The 23,884-nt window shown below is 44.7% G+C and overlaps 5 protein-coding genes across 5 annotated transcripts in view; 1 reads left to right on the top strand and 4 right to left on the bottom strand.

Annotated features, from left to right (window-relative positions):
• Positions 1–949: 949 nt before the first annotated feature.
• Positions 950–2,380, bottom strand: LOC143315175 (histone H2A-like). The gene has a single exon (XM_076722700.1). The coding sequence runs from the start codon at positions 2,378–2,380 to the stop codon at positions 1,997–1,999; it is 384 nt and encodes a 127-aa protein (XP_076578815.1). The 3' UTR covers positions 950–1,996.
• A 2,374-nt stretch (positions 2,381–4,754) lies between these two features.
• Positions 4,755–5,117, bottom strand: LOC143315176 (histone H4). Its single transcript, XM_076722701.1, has one exon. It carries the CDS (start codon positions 5,073–5,075, stop codon positions 4,764–4,766), a length of 312 nt encoding a protein of 103 aa, XP_076578816.1. The 5' UTR covers positions 5,076–5,117; the 3' UTR covers positions 4,755–4,763.
• Positions 5,118–8,565: 3,448 nt separating this feature from the next.
• Positions 8,566–10,178, top strand: LOC143314695 (uncharacterized). Its single transcript, XM_076721758.1, has one exon. The coding sequence runs from the start codon at positions 8,608–8,610 to the stop codon at positions 9,310–9,312; it is 705 nt and encodes a 234-aa protein (XP_076577873.1). The 5' UTR covers positions 8,566–8,607; the 3' UTR covers positions 9,313–10,178.
• Positions 10,179–12,657: 2,479 nt separating this feature from the next.
• On the bottom strand, positions 12,658–13,315 carry LOC143314932 (histone H4). Its single transcript, XM_076722278.1, has one exon. The coding sequence runs from the start codon at positions 13,253–13,255 to the stop codon at positions 12,944–12,946; it is 312 nt and encodes a 103-aa protein (XP_076578393.1). The 5' UTR covers positions 13,256–13,315; the 3' UTR covers positions 12,658–12,943.
• A 1,798-nt stretch (positions 13,316–15,113) lies between these two features.
• Positions 15,114–23,884, bottom strand: part of LOC143314931 (potassium voltage-gated channel subfamily A member 5) — a 29,586-nt gene continuing 20,815 nt past the window's right edge. The window contains exon 2 of the mRNA XM_076722277.1: positions 15,114–19,287. The gene's annotated coding sequence lies outside the window, so the exon portion shown is untranslated. The remainder of the gene's footprint in view (positions 19,288–23,884) is intronic.

Here is a 23,884-nt window from a genome sequence, read left to right as displayed (position 1 = left end):
CGCCCGCTGGTCAAAGACTGGAACAGCCAGTTTTATTATAGATTTTATCATTTTGTAATACACTCAAGACTGTCCTGAAGCAGTGCAGCCATGGGAAGAGAAAGAAGTCAATTCATCTTAGTACATGCATCAATTCATATAATAACGTAAAATTAATAGTATTACTATTAGTAGTGGTAGTATAATTTGGTGTAGTGTATTGTGGGAATTTAACATGACAATATGATGGAATCTAATTTTGTCAAATGTTCGAGGTGAGGGGCTGCGAACACGAAGGAGCCGTGAATTTCATGCCTCCACATGGATGAGGTGGTGTTGTACCCCAGTTCTTTAGCACACAACAAACACAAGTACATAATGTCACTGACCGTGGACTTTATTGGGAGACATCACATGAAAAGGTTTCCATCTGATGATGGTCTGTCTGTCTGTCTGTCTGTACTCTAGGATACTGGAACCAACCTCACAAACCTTAATGTTTTACACATTATCTGCAATACTGCACACACAGTCTACAGTTTATACATTATGATAATATCATATAGTATATAGTTACATTTAGTTATTTTTATTTTTAATAAACTGTTATTCCTGTTTCTAGTTATCTTAGTTACTTTTGTTACTTATTGTACTCAATACACAGTGTATACTGCAGTTGTTTAATTCCTACTGCAACAAAATAATTTCCTAAAATGGGATCAATAAAGAAGCAGTCCAAGATCTAAAGTGAGTCACTTCAATTTACATGAACAAGCGTCTCGTGCAACGTGAATCCCCATCACAACAGGAGTAAGAGTCATGGACATATTTTACTCATGTTGTGTATCGATGATGCAGCAATGAAGTGAAGATGATGAAGAAGTTCTCCGCCGATACTGTCTTGTTCATATATAAACAGGTTTATTAAAACAAGTACAGCATCTCAGACAGCATGCGATGTCTGGGTGGTTTCAGCCAATAGAAGCAACACACACATACAGCATCTCGAACATGCATTATATAGGGGAGTTGTGTTGACACAACTAAATACAGAAGGTTAGAAAAAACCTAATATGGTCGTAGCAGAACATATGTTGCACAACAGGTGAGGGCCTAATATAATCATGGCCTCTCCACCTTTAGGTTAAAGGTATTTACGAGCAACAAGAATCTCCAAGCTCTGGGGGAAAGGATGCCCAAAAAGATGAGCAGATACTACACTCCAAAAGACATTAAAATACTCTGACCACCAGTGGGAGAAAAAACAACAAAACAAACATGTAAAAAATTAAAGATGAAGTTACAGAAATGGGAAAACTTTGAAAACCTTCATCCTGTCCAAACTCAAGTTTGTGGCATCTCACATCCTTCCCTCAGATAATTTAAGACAGAGCCAAACAAGTGGAACACACTGCTGGTTTAACTTGACAGTGAGAACACGGCTGTGTGCTGTGGAGCACTGGATTAAAACATCACCATCTGCAGAAGATCAGGCCATGTGGAGGTAAACATGGCACGTTCCAGACCTCCGATCTGCTCACAGGCCAGAAAACAAAATGGATGTTGATCATCCTTCATTATTTTATTATTATTATCATCATTATTTACTGTGTTGTCTTTCATCCTACCTCACTGCCATCATGAGTCATTAATGCCTACAATCACAGAGCTAAGACAGGTTGGGGGGGTTACAGACACAGATGCACATACACACAGCTGGACAGACCAAACACTGGAAAGGTGAGAAAATTAGTGACTGCAGGAAATGCAGCAAAAATTACTCATGTATAAAATATATTTTGTACACAAGTAATTTATTTTACATTGTTTTGGTAATTAAGTAATTCAAGTAGCAAAAAATCTGAAGAGCCTCTTTTAGGAGAACCGGCTCTCATAAAAGAGCCGGAATCCTCATCACTGATAGACACAGGTGAGCCCGCTCTTTGTTCAGGAGGTGTGTGGCTCTTAAAAGAGCCTTTTGTTTGTTTGTTTGTTTGTTTGCTTGTGATCCGGATCTTTACTTCTTGGGGACCTTGTCGGACTTCTTGGGCAGCAGCACCGCCTGGATGTTGGGCAGCACGCCGCCCTGAGCGATGGTCACTCCGCCCAGCAGCTTGTTAAGTTCCTCGTCGTTGCGGACCGCCAGCTGCAGGTGACGCGGGATGATGCGGGTCTTCTTGTTGTCACGTGCGGCATTTCCAGCCAACTCCAGGATCTCAGCTGTCAGATACTCCAGCACTGCCGCCAGGTAGACCGGAGCCCCGGCACCGACGCGTTCGGAGTAGTTGCCCTTTCTCAGCAGCCTGTGGACACGGCCGACTGGAAACTGCAGCCCAGCACGAGACGAGCGGGACTTGGCCTTCGCCTTAGTCTTCCCGGCACCTTTTCCACGTCCAGACATGTTGCTTTCTCTTCTTTGGTTTTTAGTTCTTGACAGAATACAGATGTGCGCCAGCTACACCTCATTTATAGGGCGACCAGCTGCTCAGTGATTGGATACAGTAGACGCAACTATGACCGTCCAATCAGAAGAGAGCTTGTATAACGGTACAGCGTTAACCACAAGGTTTCCGCTTCGCGCGCTCGTGGCTTCATGGAGACCGATCCTGCTCATTAATGGCAGAAACGTGTGACTCAGTCCTGCCTTTAGTTGGTTGATTATGATTATGATAAAACACAGGGCAAAGACTTTTGGCAAATAAACAGGTTTTTTATTAACTATATATTAATACAAATAATAAAATAATGTAACAAAAATAGAAATTAACAACGTAAACAACACAACAAAAAATACTTTACATTGCACACAGATCTTTGTGGAAAAATAAACTGAGTAGTGCAAATAAAATGTCATCTACAACTGGCTGTCATTTGGCTCTTTGCTCACAAGTCCTCCAAGGAAGAATCCCTTTTGGTTTTGTTCCCATGTTGAAAACAGATTGAACTGTTTTTGTTTGGGAACAGTGACATGTTGACATGTTGCCCTTTATTGCACTTCTTCTCTGACTTACTAACTGTCCCGCTTTAGAAAAAAATCCTTTCTGCAGGTACAGATGTTGCAATTACTCCCAGCTGTTTCTTTGCAATCTTGTTCAGAGACAGAAATGTCGGCTCATTCATTTTCCACCAAAGAAGTGGGTCTGGAGGTGGGAGGTGCGCTGTTTGCACACGGCACAGACAGATGTGGACAGGCACCTTGGTATCAATACTATCAATATTTAGATTGATACGCCCAGCCCTAGTCGATGCAGTCAAAATCCCAAAACAACAACAACAACAACAATAATAATAATAATAATCACAGGAGGTTTCTGTTGTGTTGCGGTGTTACAATACAAATCACAGCTGCTCCTCTGTGGAAGGTTCCGGTACTTTCATGTCTTCATGTCTGTCCTAAATTTGGGTCTTTTGGTCTGATGTTCTCACTGCCTGCCTTCTCAGCTATTTTGGCCACCCTCATCATCATCATCTTCATCATGGATCTTGTTCTCCAGTGTTTATAGATTAGATTAGATTATACAAAAGTAGGATTAAGATATCCAGGATAAGTGACTGGGCTGAGTTCAACCAATCCGAAACACGGGTGTCCAGGCTTGATCGGTTGCACAAAGACCAAGCCAGGATGAGCAGACACGGATTCATCAAGCCAGGTGAAACCTATCCTGGATAAGTATGTGCCCGCGGCTTCCTCAAATAGACCCCGCCATCGATCACAGATTCACCGATTCACCATGGCAATTTTCCATATATATATGTATACGGGGGAAAGCGGCTTTTGTGTGTGTGTGTGTGTGTGTGTGTGTGCGCGTGCATGTAGATTAAACATGACTGGGCCGAAACGGACATGGCAGCAAGTCAAGATTAAATACAACATACAACAAACATCTTGCAGAATGGTAAGTGTCCTGACTCATACTTAAGAATACACATTAACCACTTTTTACATCATAGCTGTGTCATGAATGTCACTCTATTCATGAGGTTGTGATGATGAGATTTTGTATGGACAGGTGAATTCTCTGGTGTCTTGCTGGGGGACTAGTAAGTGGAAGTGCAGTAAAAATAAAAAGCATGAGTGAACAGATGAGAATGCAGTGTACATAAACAAGGTGGTGAGAGGGTGGTGGGGGTTGGGGGTAAACAGTCCATGGTGTTGGGGTGGGAGCTCCTCTACAGACCTGAAACCAACGGTTTCAACATTATTCAACGAATTAAAACAAACAAAACTTTCTTTATCTCACGATAAACATGAAGAGTTTGAAAAACTAGTCTCATCAGCTGAACATGAGCGGACATGAAGCGAACCGCAGCAGGCAGCACTTCCGCATTTCAACGACAACGGAAACAGGAGAGCCAAGAGTCACCGTGAAACGGCTCAAATCAACTGTCTGAGAAAAATCCATGAAACAAAAGACTGGAGAGGCTCGACTCTCTCCGTTCCGCTCTGCTCTCTCGTCTGTTCTTCAGTCATTTAACCTTCTTTAACCGTAAACGTCTCTCAGGACACGGAGACACTGAAGTAGCTGGATATACATCCGGGTTCTTCGTGGACGTTCAGTTACTTTAAACATAATCAGGGTGATAGACGTATTCGACGTGATGCTTGCAAACGCACGTGAGCTGTCTGAATGAATGAACAAACGAACGAACGAAAACACCTTAGAGACCTCCATGACCAATGAAATGACATTTGCTTAAGAAAATCGAGGAGCGGCTCTCTGTGCGTCGTGGTTGGCTCTTAAAAGAGCCGTTTGGTTTGGTCTTCCGGGTCGTGTGTGAGAGGTTTAACCGCCGAAGCCGTAGAGGGTGCGGCCCTGCCTCTTGAGCGCGTAGACCACGTCCATGGCGGTGACGGTCTTCCTCTTGGCGTGCTCGGTGTAGGTGACGGCGTCCCGGATGACGTTCTCCAGGAAGACCTTGAGCACTCCGCGGGTCTCCTCGTAGATGAGACCTGAGATCCGCTTGACTCCGCCGCGGCGGGCCAGGCGGCGGATGGCGGGTTTGGTGATTCCCTGGATGTTGTCACGGAGAACCTTCCGGTGACGCTTGGCGCCTCCTTTACCGAGTCCTTTTCCTCCTTTTCCACGGCCGCTCATCGTGACTGACACTGTACTGCTTCAAAGACAAACTGATGCAGGATCAGTGAAGGGGACGGGATATAAGTCCTCTTTGCGGACGTGTTAGAACACCATCTGCTGCTGAAACCACAGAATATTTCCGGCTGAGAAAAAAATCCTTCAAATTAAAAACGTGTGTAGCTGTCCAGGCGTGTCCTCCTTACACATCAACATGGAGTGAACATCTCAGCTGATACTTTGAGTTTTATTTCCTTTAAATATGTATTCAGCTGTAACCTGGCCCGTAGGTGACAGGATCTGAAGAAGAAATATAGATATGTTTATTAATCATGACAAATATTCCTGATAGAAAATTGACTGTAACCTCCAACTGGACATTTAAGAAATGAACCCGAACGACGTGTTTCTGCTCTGTAGAAAATGGAATGTATCATTACATTAAACTGTTCATTTCAATAGTTTCACTAGTCTGTTATCCGGTTATATTTCACATCTTTAACTTGGTCACTGGAACACTTTTGGTGGACTCGAGCAGGAGGACAGACCTCAAACATCTGATGTCTTTCAGACAGAAAAGACACAGATTCTGTTCAAAGTACACGTCTGTATTGACTCATGTATTTCCTGAATGTCTTCATCAAAATTCTGATCACAAATCACTGAAATCGGACACGTCCCAGCAGTGTCTTCAGCGTCTGACAGTGTCCTGTGTGGCGGGGACGATCACTTACAGAAGGACATTCACACTTTGTGTCTTTGAATGAGACACAATCACATTTCCATTCATTTGTAACGTTACGGTGAACGTTGTGCGTCAGTCCACTCACGGAGAATACAAATGTCCCCGAATGCAACAGGAAGTTCTGGATGTTAATGCTGTTTTAGTAACGTAAAAACAGCATTCTGGTAACGTTAATTGCTCATTAATATTCTTAGAACACTGTGGAAAGTTCCGGGAATGTTACTGGAACGTTTCTGTTGGCATGGAAACGCTTGATAATCGGAATATTTCCAGTCAGGTTGAAATGTTTGCTTTGCTAACAGTAACTTCATTCCACCGGTAACTGGCGGAGTTACACCTCCATTGAGAGACGTTACTTCAAATCACAGGCGTCGCGCGGCGCATGCGAGCCAAATGCGACGCGCTGATTGGGCCGCTCATCACGCCGCAAACGTGACGTTTGAAATCAGGCCTCCGCTCAACGCGTTTAAAATCATTGTCATATATTTTCCTTTCAGAAATTGACTTTAGGTGAGAGGTTAGATTATTATAGAAATAAAAATACTCGGTTTGATCATCTGTGACAGAATGTGGTGAAATTAAAATCAGCACTGTCAAAAGCTTCATCCTAAAAACCTTCATCATCCCTCCTTTTCTGAGCCAACACTCTTCCTCCATCCAACAAAATCATCTTCATTTGGGATAAACATGAAGTCTGTCAGCAAGACAACAAAACAATGCTGGAGTTTGGGAGCTGTTTGATGGAAGAATCAATTTAAAATAGATTTAGTTAAAAATGTATCATAATGCTCATAATGTGGCAGATGTCTGATAGTCTTCTTCACTGAAGCCGTTATGTTCCAATTAAAGAATGTCTGATGGACCTGGAACCTGGGTGTGTGACTTTGGTCTTTCTGGAGTCCACAAAGACCTCCTTGGATCAAGGGGTCCCAACATTAAAGAGAAGAGGTAGAAAAACACTTTTCTGCTTCTGTAATCCTTCATGTGAAACAGCCTGAGATGGAAATCACTCCTCGGTTAAGCTGCTGTTCTGGCAGTTTTGTGTTAAAAGCACAAAGATGTTCGTTGTTTTTCTAGGAGTTTATCCTTATGCCTGCAGACAGACTCGTCCCTGAGAAGTGAGGCCAGCACAGGGAGAGCCGTCAGGTTATATACAGCACATTGTCCTGTAAACAGGACCACATTACCATCAGAACAATGTCAGCACAATAGGCACGTCATAATGTGCTGCTGGTCAATCAGCAGCTTTGATCACGCAGGATGCTCCCCGGTCATGGTCAGCAGACACACACACACACACACACAGACACACACACAGACACACAGACACACAGACACACACACACACACACAGACACACACACACACACACAGACACACACACACACACAAAAAGACACACAGACACACAGACACACACACACACACACACACACACACAGACACACACAGACACACACACACACACACAGACACACACACACACACACACACCCTAATCAAATGACATAGTTAATCATTGGGCTTTAATGTAGTGAAGATGAATAATGAGAAATCCATTACACTGCTCATAGTGAAACTGAGGCCACAACCTGTGATGAACAGACTGTGTTTCCGGTAAGTAGCAAACAAAAAAAACAGACTTGTGTATATATATTTGTTATATTTTGTGCTCTTATTTTAGTAGATGTGTCATGCACCAATTTCACCACAACAAATTCCTCGTATGTGTAAAAGCGTAGTTGGCAATAAAGCTTTTTCTGATTTCTGAACCATCAGGAGAAAACACCTGAGCTGGGTCACCGTTGAGAAAAGCAGTCAGTGGTGTTATTAGACAAGTGGTTAAATGATAATTTGGTTAATATTTGGTTATTAGAGGGCCTCACAATAGATCAGAACGCACAGTTTATCAGAATCAGCTTCATATAGAACTTTTCATGTGTTTCTGTGACATATTTGATGTATGTCAGCTGAGACAGACATGTTAAGGACAGTATGACTACTATTTCCACTAATACTACTACAAAGAATACTAATACTACTAAAAATAAAGCAATACACAGACACTGGATATGATCAAACTTCTACTTCCAGCAGAAACAGGCGCTGAGTCACATGAGCTGAGAAGTTGAACAGATCTCCCAAAATACGTCAAATAAAATGTTTATTTTATGTTCATTCACTTCGATGACAGACACACGTTCAGATGCGTGTAATTGAATTCAGAAACACGATAAAACAAATGTCACACACTCACACACACGCCGTGTGTCACGCCGGGTGTGAAGCTTCAGTTAACTGCTGGAGTGTGTTTGCAGGTAGCAAATGAACCTCTGTTTGATACGAAATGAAGAGCAGCACGTGAGAGTTTTTACTTTGAGACTTTGAACAAACTTCTCCTCTTTCCGTCTGACCGTCTTTGCTGAACTTCTGACGTGTTGTAAAAGATTTAGGAGAGAATTTCGAAGGAAAGGTCGCGGAGCGGAGCCTCTCACGGCGCGAGGTGAGAGAGTTTCAAAGGCTTTACAAGGAAAAAACACTCGTGTGAAAAGCTTTCTTTGGCTTCCGCGTGGAGGGACACTGCTGTCCTGTCAGCTGGACTCATTTCCACCTGTTAATCCTTCCCGCAGGTGAGTTTTTTCCACTTTTCTTGGTGAAGAGAAAACACACGAGTCGTCGCTTCCTGCCGCTCGCACCGCCGCAGGCTGGGTTGAGTCTTCACGGTTCTCGTGTTGTGTTTAAATTCATGCCTGGCTGTCAGACTCTTCAGTCTCATCTGACGAACAGATAAACACCAACAGCTGTAAGATGGCAGAGGTCGCTCCACCCGCCGCACCGGCTCCTGCTGGCAAAGTCCAGAAGAAGAAATCCAGCACGCCGAGGAAGAAGCCTGGTCACAGCGCCAGAGACCTCATCATGAAGGTGGTGACGGCCTCCAAAGAACGCAAAGGTATATCCTTCGTCTCAATAAGGAAGGCTGTGGCTGCTGAAGGCTACGATGTGGAGCACAACCGTGCCCGCTTCAAACGCGTCATTATGAAGCTGGTGGAGACCGGAAAGCTGGTGCAGGTCAGCGGGACCGGAGTGTCCGGGTCCTTCAAAGCCGGCAAGGCTGCTGCCAAGACTAAGCCGGAGAAGAGAGAAAGCAAAGCCAAGAAGCCCACCACCGGAGCCAGGAAGCCCCCCGCTGGAGCCAAAAAGCCCGCCGCCGGAGCCAAAAAGCCCGCCGCCGGAGCCAGAAAGCCAGCTACCGCCGGGAAGCCCAAAGCCAAGACCACACCCAGGAAACGCCCACCCGGTAAACAAACCGTGAAGGCCACCGGAGCCAAGAGCCTGAAGGCCAAGAAGGCTGCTGGCGTGAAAAAAAGGAGTGCCGCTGCCAAAAAGGGTGGCACCCCCAAGAAAGACGGGAAGAGAGCTGGCAAGAAGACTGAGAAGAGGGCCGACAAGAAAGCTGCCAGGAGGGTCGAGAAACCCAAAGCTAAGAAGGGAAAGAAACCAGCGAAGAAGTAAACAGCCTGTGACTTCTCTCTCTTTTTTTTTTTTTTTTTTTGAAACACACCAACGGCTCTTTTAAGAGCCACCCAAACACTGAGGAGCTGACTTCCTGTGCCAGACTCTGCTTCATGTCTTACCTGTTCACACCTGCTGTAATGCTTACGTTCTGATGTACCTGTGAGGTCTGGGCAGGTGGGGCAGCTCACTGGACGGATGTTCCATAGTGATGGGAGATCCGGCTCTTTCTTCAGATTTTTTGGTTGTTGCTTAAATTACTTGATCATAAAAATAATTGTGTGTGAAATGAATAACTAATGTACAAAACTTCCTTTATATCAAACTGACTGCATATCCCGCGTTTACTCATTTTTGCTTTCCAGCATTTCTTCTCTGTCGCGTCTGTGTGTGCGCGCGCGCAGAGGCATACACAGAAGTCACCACTCATCAAGTATTGGCCAATCACGTGCGGCTTGAACAGGAGAAAAGAGAAACAAGAGAGCGGCTCCGATGGTTCACTTCAAAGAGCCGTTTCGTCCGACACGTCGCTCACGTTCCAGGTGTTCTAACAGGTATCTGCTGTGCTGTGATCTAAATGTGGTCGAGTTGTGCAGAATTGTAGAAATGATGCATGCTGCTGAAATACAGGAAGTATAAAGCTTTAAATGAGGGTGAAGATGATGATGATGGTGATGATGGTTTCACAGTGGAAAACAGCTTGAATGTCAGTGTTCCCTCTAGGATCGTTTACAGCAGCGGGGACGTAAACAAATGACACGTGACTGCAGGTTTTACTTTTACAACCTGTTTATTGAATGGCCAGTTGAAAACTGCTTTTTAAAGGCTGAATGTAATAACAATAATAATAATAAAAAACAAAATTAAATAAAAGGCTCAGAGGCTGCTCCTTCACTGCTCTCCTGCTCCTTCACTGATCTGCTCCTTCACTGATCTCCTGCTCCTTCACTGATCTGCTCCTTCACTGATCTGCTCCTTCACTGCTCTCCTGCTCCTTCACTGATCTGCTCCTTCACTGATCTGCTCCTTCACTGATCTGCTCCTTCACTGATCTCCTGCTCCTTCACTGCTCTCCTGCTCCTTCACTGATCTGCTCCTTCACTGATCTCCTGCTCCTTCACTGCTCTCCTGCTCCTTCACTGATCTGCTCCTTCACTGATCTCCTGCTCCTTCACTGCTCTCCTGCTCCTTCACTGATCTGCTCCTTCACTGATCTGCTCCTTCACTGCTCTCCTGCTCCTTCACTGATCTGCTCCTTCACTGATCTGCTCCTTCACTGATCTCCTGCTCCTTCACTGATCTCCTGCTCCTTCACTGCTCTCCTGCTCCTTCACTGATCTGCTCCTTCACTGATCTCCTGCTCCATCACTGCTCTCCTGCTCCTTCACTGATCTCCTGCTCCATCACTGCTCTCCTGCTCCTTCATTGATCTCCTGCTCCATCACTGCTCTCCTGCTCCTTCACTCGGCTCTCCTCCTGCTGTACTCTGCTCTCCTTCACTTTGTTCCACTGCTCCTCCCTGTCTGATGTTACTTGTCTTAAAACATTCATTTTAGATAATTTACACTCACATCACATCTGATTACAAGTCATCATCATTTATGAGTCAGTAAAAGACTAATGATACTTGACTAACTCATCTTCATCAGCTGTCTTCCTCTTCTTAGAGAAATATTTGAACAAGCTCATCTGGAAATGCAGTCAGCAGTTATGGTGTGTAGATATTAGCTTAATGCTATCAATTAGTTCACGAAGTTCGCGCTCTCACGAAGAAGAAGAAGAAGAAGAAGAAGAAGAAGAAGAAGAAGAAGAAGAAGAAGAAGAAGAAGAAGAAGAAGAATCCCTTTAATTTGTCACACAGTTACATCCACATGCCACACACACACGTCATGCACTGGTGACCCATCCTGGTCGTCCTTCCTCCGCGGCAGACCAGGAGCGGTGGGCAGCTGATCTTCTTGCATTAACGTCGGACTCTGCTGTGAAGCTGGAGACATGCGGCGGTGGTGTATTTGCGACAATAAAATAAAATAAAATAAAATAAAATAAAATAAAAGAAATTTGAAGGAGCGGCGGCTAGGATTTAGGAATGGCGGCCTGCCACTGCTAAATGACTGTAGAGGAAACTGAAGGTGTTTTAGTGTCAGAGACACACAAACTCATTCACTCAGGTGAAACATCCGTTCACTAAACTGCAGCAAGGCGTCCTTCAAGATGAGACTTATTGATCCCATGATGGGAAATGATGTCATTACAGCGAGCAAGTATTAAAGTATTAAAGAGCAGTGTAAGCGCCATTTATCATTTTGTAAATTTGTTTACTGTTAAATTGTAGTTCTTGTGAGCACAATGAAAGAGTATTTAAATGCAGGGTCAGGGAATATTGCGGAGTATTTTGTGTTACTTTATTCCTGTTTGTTTTGCCCTCTGAGCTTTATTTTGTTATCCTGTGCAGTTTCCGTTGACTACCGAGAAAGTAAGAGGAAGTGGAATTTTATTGTGAAAAGTTCTTTTTCGTGAATAAACGAGTGGCGGCGGAGCAACACGGTTGTTTTACCGTTGGCGTTGCCACCGAGCCGACTCCACGCGTAAAACGTCTCATGTCGTCATTAGATGTGGTTTATAAATAAGAACATGCAGACTGAAGAGAGCCGCTGGAAGCAGACACGAAGGGTCGAGACAAGGACACAGGATGTCTTATTTTTCTTCCTCTCATACTACAGCTGTAGTGATTTCATTTTTACCCTATTTCATTACTTTAATATTTACTTCCAATATTCAAAAATAAAAAGTTTGAGCACACTTCAGTGTAAAAATACACGCAGACATATGAATTAGTTTTAAAATGTGTACCTGAAGAATGCAGCCCTGGAAACACGTTTTACGTTTCAGTCAAGTGTTGTACTTTTTACTCCATTATATTTATACTCGAGTTACTTTTAGATTAATGATACAAAATATATTAAATAAAAGATATAATTAATAGAATTAATGTAATATTATGAATATGATGCTCAACAGTCTACCAGCTGGAATATTATTGTATGTATGTAGAAATCAATATACAGTATTCTGAAGAGTCGTTCTACATATATTTTGCTGTCAATTCTGCTTGAATTCCTAGGACCTAGCGTCCACATAGGTGGACACCACATTTTGGGTTGTGTCCACATACGAGGACATCGGGACATAATACTGCTTACAATGATAATATATAAATAAATACACTCACGCCCCCCCCCCCGCAGTCACACACGCACATCTACATGTATCTTATGCATATTGTATATACGGTTTGTAAGTGCTGATTTTCGATGTCCTGTGAATCTATTTTATTTAGATGTGAGTTCATTTTATTTTATTATCTTCTCTTTCTACTCGGGGGTTGCAACGCAATGCAATTTCATGGCCGTGCTCAATGACAATAAAAGCAATCTTGAATGGACGTATTCGACGTGATGTTTACAAACGCACGTGAGCTGTCTGAATGAATGAACGAGGACACCTTAGAGACCTCCGTGACCAATGAAATGACATTTGCTTAAGAAAATCGAGGAGCGGCTCTCTGTGCGTCGTGGTTGGCTCTTAAAAGAGCCGTTTGGTTTGGTCTTCCGGGTCGTGTGTGAGAGGTTTAACCGCCGAAGCCGTAGAGGGTGCGGCCCTGCCTCTTGAGCGCGTAGACCACGTCCATGGCGGTGACGGTCTTCCTCTTGGCGTGCTCGGTGTAGGTGACGGCGTCCCGGATGACGTTCTCCAGGAAGACCTTGAGCACTCCGCGGGTCTCCTCGTAGATGAGACCTGAGATCCGCTTGACTCCGCCGCGGCGGGCCAGGCGGCGGATGGCGGGTTTGGTGATTCCCTGGATGTTGTCACGGAGAACCTTCCGGTGACGCTTGGCGCCTCCTTTACCGAGTCCTTTTCCTCCTTTTCCACGGCCGCTCATCGTGACTGACACTGTACTGCTTCACAGAGAAACTGATGCAGGATCAGTGAAGAGGGCGGGATATAAGTCCTCTCTGCGGACGTGTTAGAGGAGCGAAGTCGAGCTCTGAGGGGCGGCAACGTGTTCAAAGGGTTGACGTCACTCTCCGCCCGCAGGACAGCAGCCGGAAGTGGACCTTCAGGAGGCACGAGCCTGATGTTTAAATCAGCTAACGTAAAGCTCTGATGAACTTTCTTCAGACAAATGTCCCCGTTACTGTCAACATTAATCAGTCTCATATGTGTCGTTCCAAACAGTTTCAGAGACCAAAAGGACGAAATGTTTCTGAGCTTCAAAAAATGAAACAGCTGCTCTTCTTCAGGGGTTTTACTCTTATTTTAAAGTGTTAAATTAAGGCCACATCAAGGAGGCAGCAGGGACAGAGACAGGAAGAGACTGAACAAACTGGTTAAGAGAGCCAGCTCTGTCCTGGGCTGCCCACTGGACTCCATCCAGGAGGTGGCGGACAGAAGGACGTTAGCCAAGCTGACATCCATCGTGGACAACTCCTCCCACCCCCTGCACCTCACTGTGAGGACCCTGAGCAGCTCCTTCAGCACAAGACTTTATCATCCCCAGTGCAGGAAGGAGCGCTGCCGCAGGTCATTCCTCCACCGCCATCAGACTGAAGAACAGTGCACAACAACATCCACTCAAATGCAAGTTGAACTGATCACATCTCTCATTTTCCTCTGTTTTCATGTGCAGTCGTCATTTTTAAATGAGTACATATAAGTAAATCAGGGTGTACGTATTGAATGTATTGTAAATTCCACAGGGTATATAGCACTTGTGCAATATTTTCTTGTCTTGTCTTTTCTTATCATCTTATCTTATCTTATCAAGTCTCTGTGTATGACAGCGGCGTTCAAATACCACCAATCAGAGCTATAGAGGACGCTTCATCTCCAACCAATCAGGACTGTTCAGCTGAAAACCCATCCAGCCTCCATTTACAAAGATGCAGCGTGTCATCAGCTGAAGTCATGTGTACTCTGTTTGGATATTACTGCAGTTTTTAGTGTCCGTGTCTGAATCATCCACAGCAAGCACAATGACGCCATCTAGTGGATCAATTCTGACATGATCAATATGAGCTCGCTGATCTGCACTGGGTCTCAGATCAGCAGAAGGCACCTCACAGCAGGTGGTCCAAGCTTAAACCTCAGCCCATCGCTGACGTCATGCTCGACTGATTTCTGATCCATTTCCACTTCATTGATCCAGAAATGCTCAGACCTCCTCACCTCCATGCTGTCCAGGTCTTTGTTGTCCACGTGCATCAAAATCTGCATGACGGCTCGATCACACTGTGTTTTTTATGTTCAACGTTTTGCTAAAGTCCACTGCGTCCATGCAAAGCTCCTGTGCAGTACAGACTACAGTCTGACTGTGTTTTTATCTCTACTGTGTTATACATTTTCTACTGTGCAGTAGAACAAAACGCTGCATTTCATGATCCTCACGTGCAGTTCAGAGTTGTGCACAGAGAAGCAGAGCCGTTCCTCTAATGGTGACTTTATTCTTACATGCTTTTTATATATAATGTACACATTTTGTTGATTTTTTATTCATTTCTTGTCGCTTTTAATTTTTCCAATTCTCCGCCTTTATTCTTTCTATTATTGCTGTCTGTGACAACATAATTTCCCTATAAATAGAACTCTAGCTCCAGACAATATTCCCTGGCTGTTGTCTAGGAAAATAAAGGCCATATTTACTCACTGAGCACACGAACTGAAGTGGCTCCTTCAGGCTCAGCACTGACCAATGAGGTGAAAGCTTCCTGACTCGTCAGTCACCAATCAGCAGCCTCGTCTCAGTTTGTTTCAGTTTATTTCATAACTCTTCTGCATATATGAACAGTTTAACAAACAGGATTGTTTTCGTTAAAAACACAAAGTCACATTAATGGGAGCAGGTTTAACATGATACACTGAAACCACTGATACACAGAACGTCAGAAAAGTTTTGGCTTCTTCAGACCAGTTTGGCAGCGTTGTTTTGGGGGACGGTGTCAGTAAAGGTTCCCTGTGGACGGAGGCAGCTTCACGGGTGATTCACACTCACAGGCAGCAAAGTGTACGAAGTCCACACAGAAGGGAAACTACCTGCACTACTGCTGGCAGAGCACGACATCCCAACACGGAGCTGAACTCATCTGAGACCATGCGTGAACAGCGGGGAGGCCTACAGTCGCTTCGCAACGAGGACTGAAAATGCTCATTTCTACTTTAAAAAATGCTTCCAGACAGCTGCAAGAAGTGGATTTGAGTGAGAGAGAAAGAGCTTGGTGGAGCATGAACTCCAGTTTGTGCCTCTGGTGGATCGCAGCTTCTACACGTGACAGCTTTTCATCACAAACAGTCAAACTTTGAGAAAACTGGCAGGTTTTCATGAAGGACGTCTGTGGATCCACAGGTTCAGAGTCTGGCTGTGACCTGGAGAGCTAACGGCTACATGCTAATCACTCCACTGCTCTTTATGTCCTGTTCCTTCATTCATCCTTTCAGAAATAATGTGTCTGTATTTATTTACTTCATGCAAGACTGGAGACAAGATGAGCGCAGTAAGGCCAAATGTCCGTCCACACACTGAAGTGGACTTCTGGTCTGCAGCCCGACGCTCCACCCTGTGGAGCTCTTTGGATGGAGCTGGATGAACAACATGAAGGAGAGTTCACCAGGACCAAAAGGCAAAGCTTTGTTTGTGTCGCTCCAACCAGCAGACATCTTACTTAAGTGAAAGTACTATTACTCCAAGAAAAATTTTACTAAAGTCAAAGTACAAAAGTATTTGCATAAAAACACACTTGAAGTACCAAAAGCACTCACTGTGCAGAGTGACCCTTTTCAGGATCACATATATTCTGTTATTATCATTAGAGTTATTGATGCATTCATGTGTTCATCACTTTGAGGTTACAGCTGGTGACGACGGAGCTCATTTTAATTTATATACTGCAGCGTGGCTCAGTCCAGAATGATGCATCGTCATTTATTACATGTAAATCATTGAATAAATTCTTCGTTTATTTTCTGTAAACAGTCTGAATTGCAAAGTAACTAAATCATCAAATAAATGTCATGGAGTAAAAAGTGCAGTATTTCTAAGATAGTATAAAGTAGCATGAAATGGAAATACTCACGGAAAAGTCAAGTACCTCAAAATTGTACTTGAGTACAAGAGTAAATGTACTTTGTGCCACTACTGGATCCAACAGCAGCAGCAGTCAAGTATTAACGGCTGAAAAGAAAAATGTTTTCTGATGTTCTCCTCAGAGTTATCGTCACACGAGTCGCCCTGAATGAAAACTGTGCAGATAATCGCTGTTTGCCGTCCACATACTTTTGCTGCATCACCTCCACAGCAGCTGCCATCTTTGTTTGACTAAAGGATTAAAACACGGCGTCAGTAAATCTGCCCAACAGGAGACAGAAGCGATTCAAACTGAGTGTTTTTGGATGAAAACGACTCTGAATGTGAAAATGTCGACTCCCCGAGAGGCACAAACTGACTCCAGCTCCACGGACGCTTTTCACTCAGATCATATGAGCCTGATAAAAGACTGTGTGTGTGTGTGTGTGTGTGTGTGTGTGTGTGTGTGTGTGTGTGAGCTAATGGTTTGTAGGACTTCAGGATAAGGCCGGACATCTCTGATCTACACAGTACAGGGATAGCAGCTTCGAGGAAACACAGAACACATTTCACAACTGCAGAAAACAGGACGGGAACAATAAACGGGAAGAACTGTAAACTCTCAAACTGCAGCCAAGACGCCGCCATTTCCAATCAATCCTCACTTTCATCAATTCATCTGATCGCATCCTCCCTCCTGCCTGATCTCTGTTAGCTTCTTAGCTAGTTTGTCGTTCGTTGTTCATAAAAACTGTTGCAGTTGTTTAGGGGCCACAATACCTTCACATCCAAGGGAAGACTTTTATTGTGAAAAGGAAACTTGAATTCGTAGCTTAATGCATTAAAAGCATGTTTTACTTTGGATCTCCAGCTGAATTTGAAAGAGTTTGTCGGCTTTGCAGCGTGTTTGTGCTGTCCGTGCTCACACTTTTAGTTTTTTCTCTCTGGTTTAACGTCAGCAGACCAGATCTACCGATAGCTAAGCTAACACAGCTAAGCTAACATCAGCTAACAAGGCACAAATCAAACATCTGAGTTCATGACAACATCTTCAGACTCGAGATGGTTGTCCAGCTGCAGAGTTGTATCATAGAGGATATAACATATACACATTAAATCTGGATCCATATTCGTGTGCCTGACTGGATCGATCAGAGTTCCTGGCTGAAATAAACCTGCTGCAGCTTTGATTTAAGACCAGAGCCAATTTCTTACCAAAGGACAATGAAGCAAAGGTCCAGTTTAGAGAACATCTTCAGAGTTGAACTCATTTAAAGGTGCAGTTCAGTCTGAGTTTCTTTCCCTTTACAAAGTTACAATGGCCTTTCAAAAAGCTCACATTTGACCTGATGAGCAGGTGAGTACAAACACCTGGAGGTGTGGCTGAAAGCTCTGACGCTTGTTAAAGGACTTTGTGATTAGTTTTAGGATTAAATTACACTTTAACCTCCTGCAAAAGTTCTTTGTGCAAACTCAAAAAACCATCACGACTTGGATGCATTTACAGCTCGAAAACTAGTAATTACAGCGACTGAACGCAGCAGGAGATGTGAGGACATTAGCTTCCAGCTGCTAACACTGCGAGCAGTTCAGGGCTGCTGGGAAATATCTTCATCATCATTATCATCGTCTTGAAGCTTCTCAGAAAGAAGATTTGAACAAACTGTTTCTGAGCTTCGATTCATCACGTTTGAGAAGACCTTCGTCAACCTTCAGACGGGCAGAGCAAACCGACTTTGGTGCTCACTGGTTTGGTGTTTTGGCCAGTTTGCCAACTGGTTTTAACGAGCCGATCGACAGTGACGCCTTACCTCTTGTATTTTTTATTCTATTTTTCTCCTTCCTTCATGTAATCTGGCTGCTGCGGGACATCTGGCCCTTATTCAGCTTATATTTGAGAATTTACAGTATTTCATCTCCCGTTCTGACAAATTCACTCGTTCATTTTCTCACTGACACACATACTCATGCCACTTATAGTTGTTTGATTGATATGTAGGAGGAAGTACAAAATAACAGCGATAAGAACAGGCCACACAAAGGTAGATAATACTAAATACTTCAGATTCAAGCCCCTGAACAGACAGTAGAAACCAAGACGTCACTCTAAAAACCCAACAGTTAAGAAAAGCTGACAAGAGGAACCTGTGGTGTCGGCCCAGACTGTGAGACCCTGAATGCATCGTGCTGTTGGGGATGCGAGTGTGTGCACGGTTATCTGAGATAGGCTATGGCTTTGGCCCTGGGCGGAGCGGGAGGGGATGCTGTCGAGGAAAACTAAACTTGGACAAATCGTCTTGAGCAACAACCAAACATCCTCTCTCCCTCAAAATGTGTTCGGGTGATTTTTTTCTCCCCTCGTGTCTTAACACCGTCATCATTTTAGAAAAATAGAAATCAGGAAAACATTTTTACAAAAATAAACCAAAAAGTTTGTCCAAAGTCTACATCCACACGACAACTTCACATAAACATGGAGTGATATTGCACAGCGAGGGATTCCTTCTGATATGAAGTAAATCACTGACACAAGTTGTAGAAAAACAGATGAACACGTTAAAATGATGAAAGTTTGCATGTCCTGGTCAGGTTTCATATTTCTTTCTTCCAGAGAGACAAAGTGAGAGCAGCACCACGACCCCAGGCCCCCCTCCATCAGGCAGGTTCATCCAAAAAAAGACGAAAGCCAAAGCAAAACATCAGAAGGGTCACCGGCGAGTTTTGGTTGAAGGCACAGAGTTCCAGAAAGGGCGGCGGATGCTGATTGGTTGAAATGCAGCAGCAGTTTGTGGTGGTGGAGGGGATTTCTGCGGGGGGGTCGACTCCTGATGATCGGAGGGCAGGGCTTCAACTCTCTGTGGACACAAACAAACAGAGAAAGGCGTCAGTCTGGCTCATTCATCTCTGTGGAAGCTGCGAAGCAACACTGTGTTTTTGTTCATCAAACCTGCAGCAGCTCAAATTTTGGCCACTGGGGGCAGCAGAAACAAGACACACAAGTTAACACTGGATGCTGGGGAAATGTATGTTACAACAGCAGGAAGAAAAAGGTAGAAAAAGAGCAAAAAGACAATAAAATAAAACCAGCTATAGAGGCTGTGTACATTATACACAGAACAGTGTAAAAATACTGCCTTGTGAAGAATGACTCAGTTTCACAGTGGAGTTTGAACATCAGTAAAATCTGAATAATAAAATACAGCTGCGGTAAGATAAGTTACCTAAGATAAGATAAGATAAGATAAGATAAGATAAGATAAGATAAGATACGTGAGCGGCTCCAGAACAACATTCGTCTGTTCGTGCCTCCTGATGAAGGTCAGCCCAGTCTTCTCTTTTGGTTTTGGTGTCCACCAGCTCCTGAGGGGAGGATCTGTCTGTTCAACGCTGCACCTTGTTCACCAGCTGCTCTCTGACTGAGTCTGTCTGCTGTTCATTAGAGCTTCTTCTCTGAAAACGACGCCATGACGGCAGAGGTGTTCAGCGCAAACAGACCTTCAGCTGAAACGACCGAACTGATTCCACTGCCGAGCCGTTTTTTTCAGGACTGGAGTCCCAGTGGACCTCATGTGATTTAGAAATGTCTGTTTAACTTGAATCGACTTTATCTGTGCGAAACATCAGCGTCTGTTCATCAGCAGCTGCGTTATTAACACAGATCTCTCTGCATGTGTCACAAGCTTAAACTCACATTTCCAGCTCGTTTAGATCCACTGACAGAAGGTTTGCTGGAATATCACTGTAAACGTCAGTAAGGCTGATCTCAGAGCAGCTGCTCAACACGGACGGAGCGTCTGTTTCCTGTTGGTAAAAAAGGTAAAATTTAAAGGTCGTTTGTGGAGGAATTTTATTTCTGACGCATTCGAACAGGATTAAGATCATAGACGACCTCCACAATTATGACAAATTACCAGAGGTCCCCAGGTAACCCCACACCTGTGTGAACAGGGATCATGCTCCTCATCGATCAGAGTGCCATCGTTAGCTCGGCACTGATTTTTCCTCTTCATTAAACGTCTGTGAAGAGACCACAGAACGTTGAGCCGTTAGCGAGCCGCCGCTGAGCTGCTCAGCTGGTGAGCTCCTATAGGCTGCTTCTGTCCTCCACTGCATGGAACAGCACGGATTAGTGACTGTTACTGATTGTACCCATCGCATGAACTGTGATGCGTTCGCTGACTGATGCGGTGCATTTGAGACGTGATGCGATAGTCGTGATTTCCACTTAATGCTGAAAGTCTCTACAAACTCTCTGGAGGTTCATTACGACCATTTTGTCTTAAAAGCTCTGTAAAAATGTCAAATACTCCACGAGAGCAGCTTTGAGGGTACGAAGGTCGAGCGTGAGCGACGACAGGCAGGTGAGGAGCTCGGCCGCTTGCTCCTGATTGGTTCTGAGCTGGAAAACAAAAAGATTTAAAGGAAACAGCCTCGCAGTCGTGTTTTATTTCACAACAGCTGGTTTGAAAATGATGTTTTCGATCAATGCACGGTGCTTACTGATTGGACCGGCTTACGGCCAATCCGACGTTTTGAACTTGCACGAAGGCTGCGAGGTGTGATGTGATGAGGTGATGTGGTTTCTGCACGGTGGTCGTGGGCTCTATATGTGCCTCTGGTCCTCCCACCCCCACCTTTCACCATCTTCCTCGAAGTTAATCCGCCCGCAGCGGCAGATGGTGCCGGGAGCATCCACGGCTGTGCCCTCAGCAGCTCCTGTAGTTATGAATGATTGCACGGTCTTAGGCATTAAGTTGGATCAGTGTAATCCACTGCAGCATATGCAGCAGCCCGCAGGGCCAAATCCAGCAGGCAGGAGGACTTTCCTCCTTCACGCTCCCTCGTCAGATGCTCTCCAAGGAGGCCGCGAGGTGTGAACATGGCCTCCACCGGCCTCCGCAAACACATCAGCACCCTGAGAGGATCGTCGCTCTTCACTTCACCAGCTTTGAGATTAAAATGAAACCTAAACTGAGATTTGAAAGAAGAGTTTCGTCTCATCCTGCTAACCCGAAATTCACACCACACCGACACGAGACTCAGCAGCACGAAGCGTCTGAGTTCGAGTCCCTCTGCGTATCGGCGCCGATGCTACGCTTCCACTTCAAACCGCGTCTTCCGGAAAATGACTCGAGCGAGTTCTTGTCTTCATCGTCATCATCATCGTGCTGAGCACACCGGAGGAAACAGAGTTTACACTGACTCATTCATTCTGCGCCCACCCTGACCCTGAGACCAGGAAGCTGCTCATGGAAGCTTTGATGAGTCGTAGGAACATTCAGGAAGTGGAAGATTTGTGTGACTTGAACAGTTTCCTGTCGGGATCAACTCGACAAAACGACAAACAGACTTAGAACATAAAATAAACTGCTGAACATCTGCAGACATGATGGTGTCCACTCAGCAGCTGCACCACAGCTGCGCACATAAACGTCACTGTCTCATATAAAACTATAAAACCCGAGCTGACAGATGGACGGCGCCGGAACTAAAATGGCCGCCAGCTGCGACAGTCGCTGGAATTCTCTCGTGAATCAACAACCGACGCCTCATTGGACGCCTCGGACGTCGCAAAAGAAGGTCGAGCAGGTCTGAGCTTTTCGTCTTCTTTCTCCGAGTCTGACACATTCAGCCACGTGTTGGTGACGTTGACCAATCAGACGCCATGTTTGTGTACAGGAACAGGAAGTTGGCCCCCATAGCCCCTCCCTCCTGATGACATCACACAGTGACTGAAACACTCGAGTACTCCAGTGAATACACTCAGTTACCTCCCTGCAGTGAGTTTCATCGACTTCGCTCACAGCAGGATCAAATCCCTCCGGCGGGCTGTGACCTCGCTGCTCAGGGTTTTTCTGGATGGTTAAATCATTGATTATCCTGCGATCGCGGCGCCGTCCTCAGCGGGACGTCTCGATCTGTCCCCGAGGACTGAAAACAGAAGGTGTTCTCTGAAAGGTGAGTATTGAGATGCAAACAGCCTCACGTCTGGTTCTGTTAGCAGGCTTCGCATCAACAACTCATCAGTGAGCCACACACACGTTCCTTCATCACCATGAACACACACACTTAGTTTACTCTGACTCACACACACACACACACACACACACACAGATACCAAACGTGGATTCATCCGCCGGGGAAAATAGTCCCGACAGATACTCCATGTCCTCTGTTTGAAACTGCAGTGAGCAGCTGTCTTAAATCATTTAATCATGAAACTACATATTTTTGGATTTAATGTAAACGTATGTTTGTTTTTAAAGGTTTACGTCTTCAGTTGAACCAATGAGCTCGGAGCCGAGAGCCTCAGACAGGAAGTGCTGCCATGATCAGGACCCGCTTACGACCCACTCTGTTCACGTTTCCATTGTTGTTCAGCTTTGTGTTGCTTGTTTTCAACTCTTTGTTTATTTCTGTAAAACAGACGGAAACGAACTCACTGGACCAAAGACGCTGATTCTGATTCTGGAGCTTCTGTTTCTTGGGGTATTTGCTGCTGGATGTCTTTAAATCTGCTCTTTCTGCCTAAACTCCATCTGTGTGACGCCTGCTCAGTCCCTCCATCGTCCACTAGGTGGAGCTGCAGCATTTCTCAGTCTGTTCCTGCTGTGATTTATGAGGTTTCTTCCTTTTTGCGGTCTCACAGGAGGGATGCTGCTCTGCTTTGTTTACTCCATGTGTTGAAGTTTCTCTCCTCTCTTTAAAACTGTTTGTACGATCAGGAACTCTTCGCTCCACCACGTGATTTGATCTTTCAAGCCCTGCGGACGGGATCAGACTGTTTCTGAGGAAACTCTTCAGGAAGCTTTAGATTGAAGGCTTCTTCCCCCTCACACACACACACACACACACACACACACACACACACACACACACAGCTTGACCCCTGCAGATGTAATTTTACATGAAGATGAAAACAGTGACATTTGGACTTCCTCTCTCGCTCCAGCAGCCTCGTTCCCCTCTGGACTATTTTAAGCATGTTTAACGATGCAAAAGCAGATTAAATACGCTGCGTGTGTGTGCGCGCGTGTGTGTGTGCGTGTGTGTATGGGTGTGTGTATGTGTGTGCTGCTGGTTCAGTATGGACAACTGTCCACTGAAGATGAAGACAGTCCTGCATGTCTGCCGTCACACAGTGGGAATATATGCACAGAGAAAAGCAGTGTGTGTGTGTGTGTGTGTGTGTGTGTGTGTGTGTGTGTGTGTGTGTGTTGGATGTGATGATTCAGTGCTCGGGTTGTGAAACATCACGCTAACCTGGAGGGTGTTTTTTTTTGCTTTATTTATCTTTATTTGCTTTTTTTCCCTCGCTGTCAGTTTACAGATTTTATCTTTTTTTCCACCAATCATTTGGATTTATTCGCAGTTGCCATGGTTACTGGTTAAGACAGCTTTCCTGACCTTGGTTCTCTCTTTCAACTCATTTATTGTCGTAATACTAATAAT

The sequence above is a fragment of the Chaetodon auriga genome, chromosome 22 (genome assembly GCF_051107435.1).
Source record: "Chaetodon auriga isolate fChaAug3 chromosome 22, fChaAug3.hap1, whole genome shotgun sequence".
Taxonomy (NCBI): domain Eukaryota; kingdom Metazoa; phylum Chordata; class Actinopteri; order Chaetodontiformes; family Chaetodontidae; genus Chaetodon; species Chaetodon auriga.
This window is presented reverse-complemented; position numbering and strand designations above follow the sequence as displayed.

Excerpts from the sequence above, each read along its gene's own strand:
- LOC143315175 (XM_076722700.1), bottom strand. The coding sequence starts at position 2,380 with ATGTCTGGACGTGGAAAAGGTGCCGGGAAGACTAAGGCGAAGGCCAAG.
- LOC143315176 (XM_076722701.1), bottom strand. The coding sequence starts at position 5,075 with ATGAGCGGCCGTGGAAAAGGAGGAAAAGGACTCGGTAAAGGAGGCGCC.
- LOC143314695 (XM_076721758.1), top strand. The coding sequence starts at position 8,608 with ATGGCAGAGGTCGCTCCACCCGCCGCACCGGCTCCTGCTGGCAAAGTC.
- LOC143314932 (XM_076722278.1), bottom strand. The coding sequence starts at position 13,255 with ATGAGCGGCCGTGGAAAAGGAGGAAAAGGACTCGGTAAAGGAGGCGCC.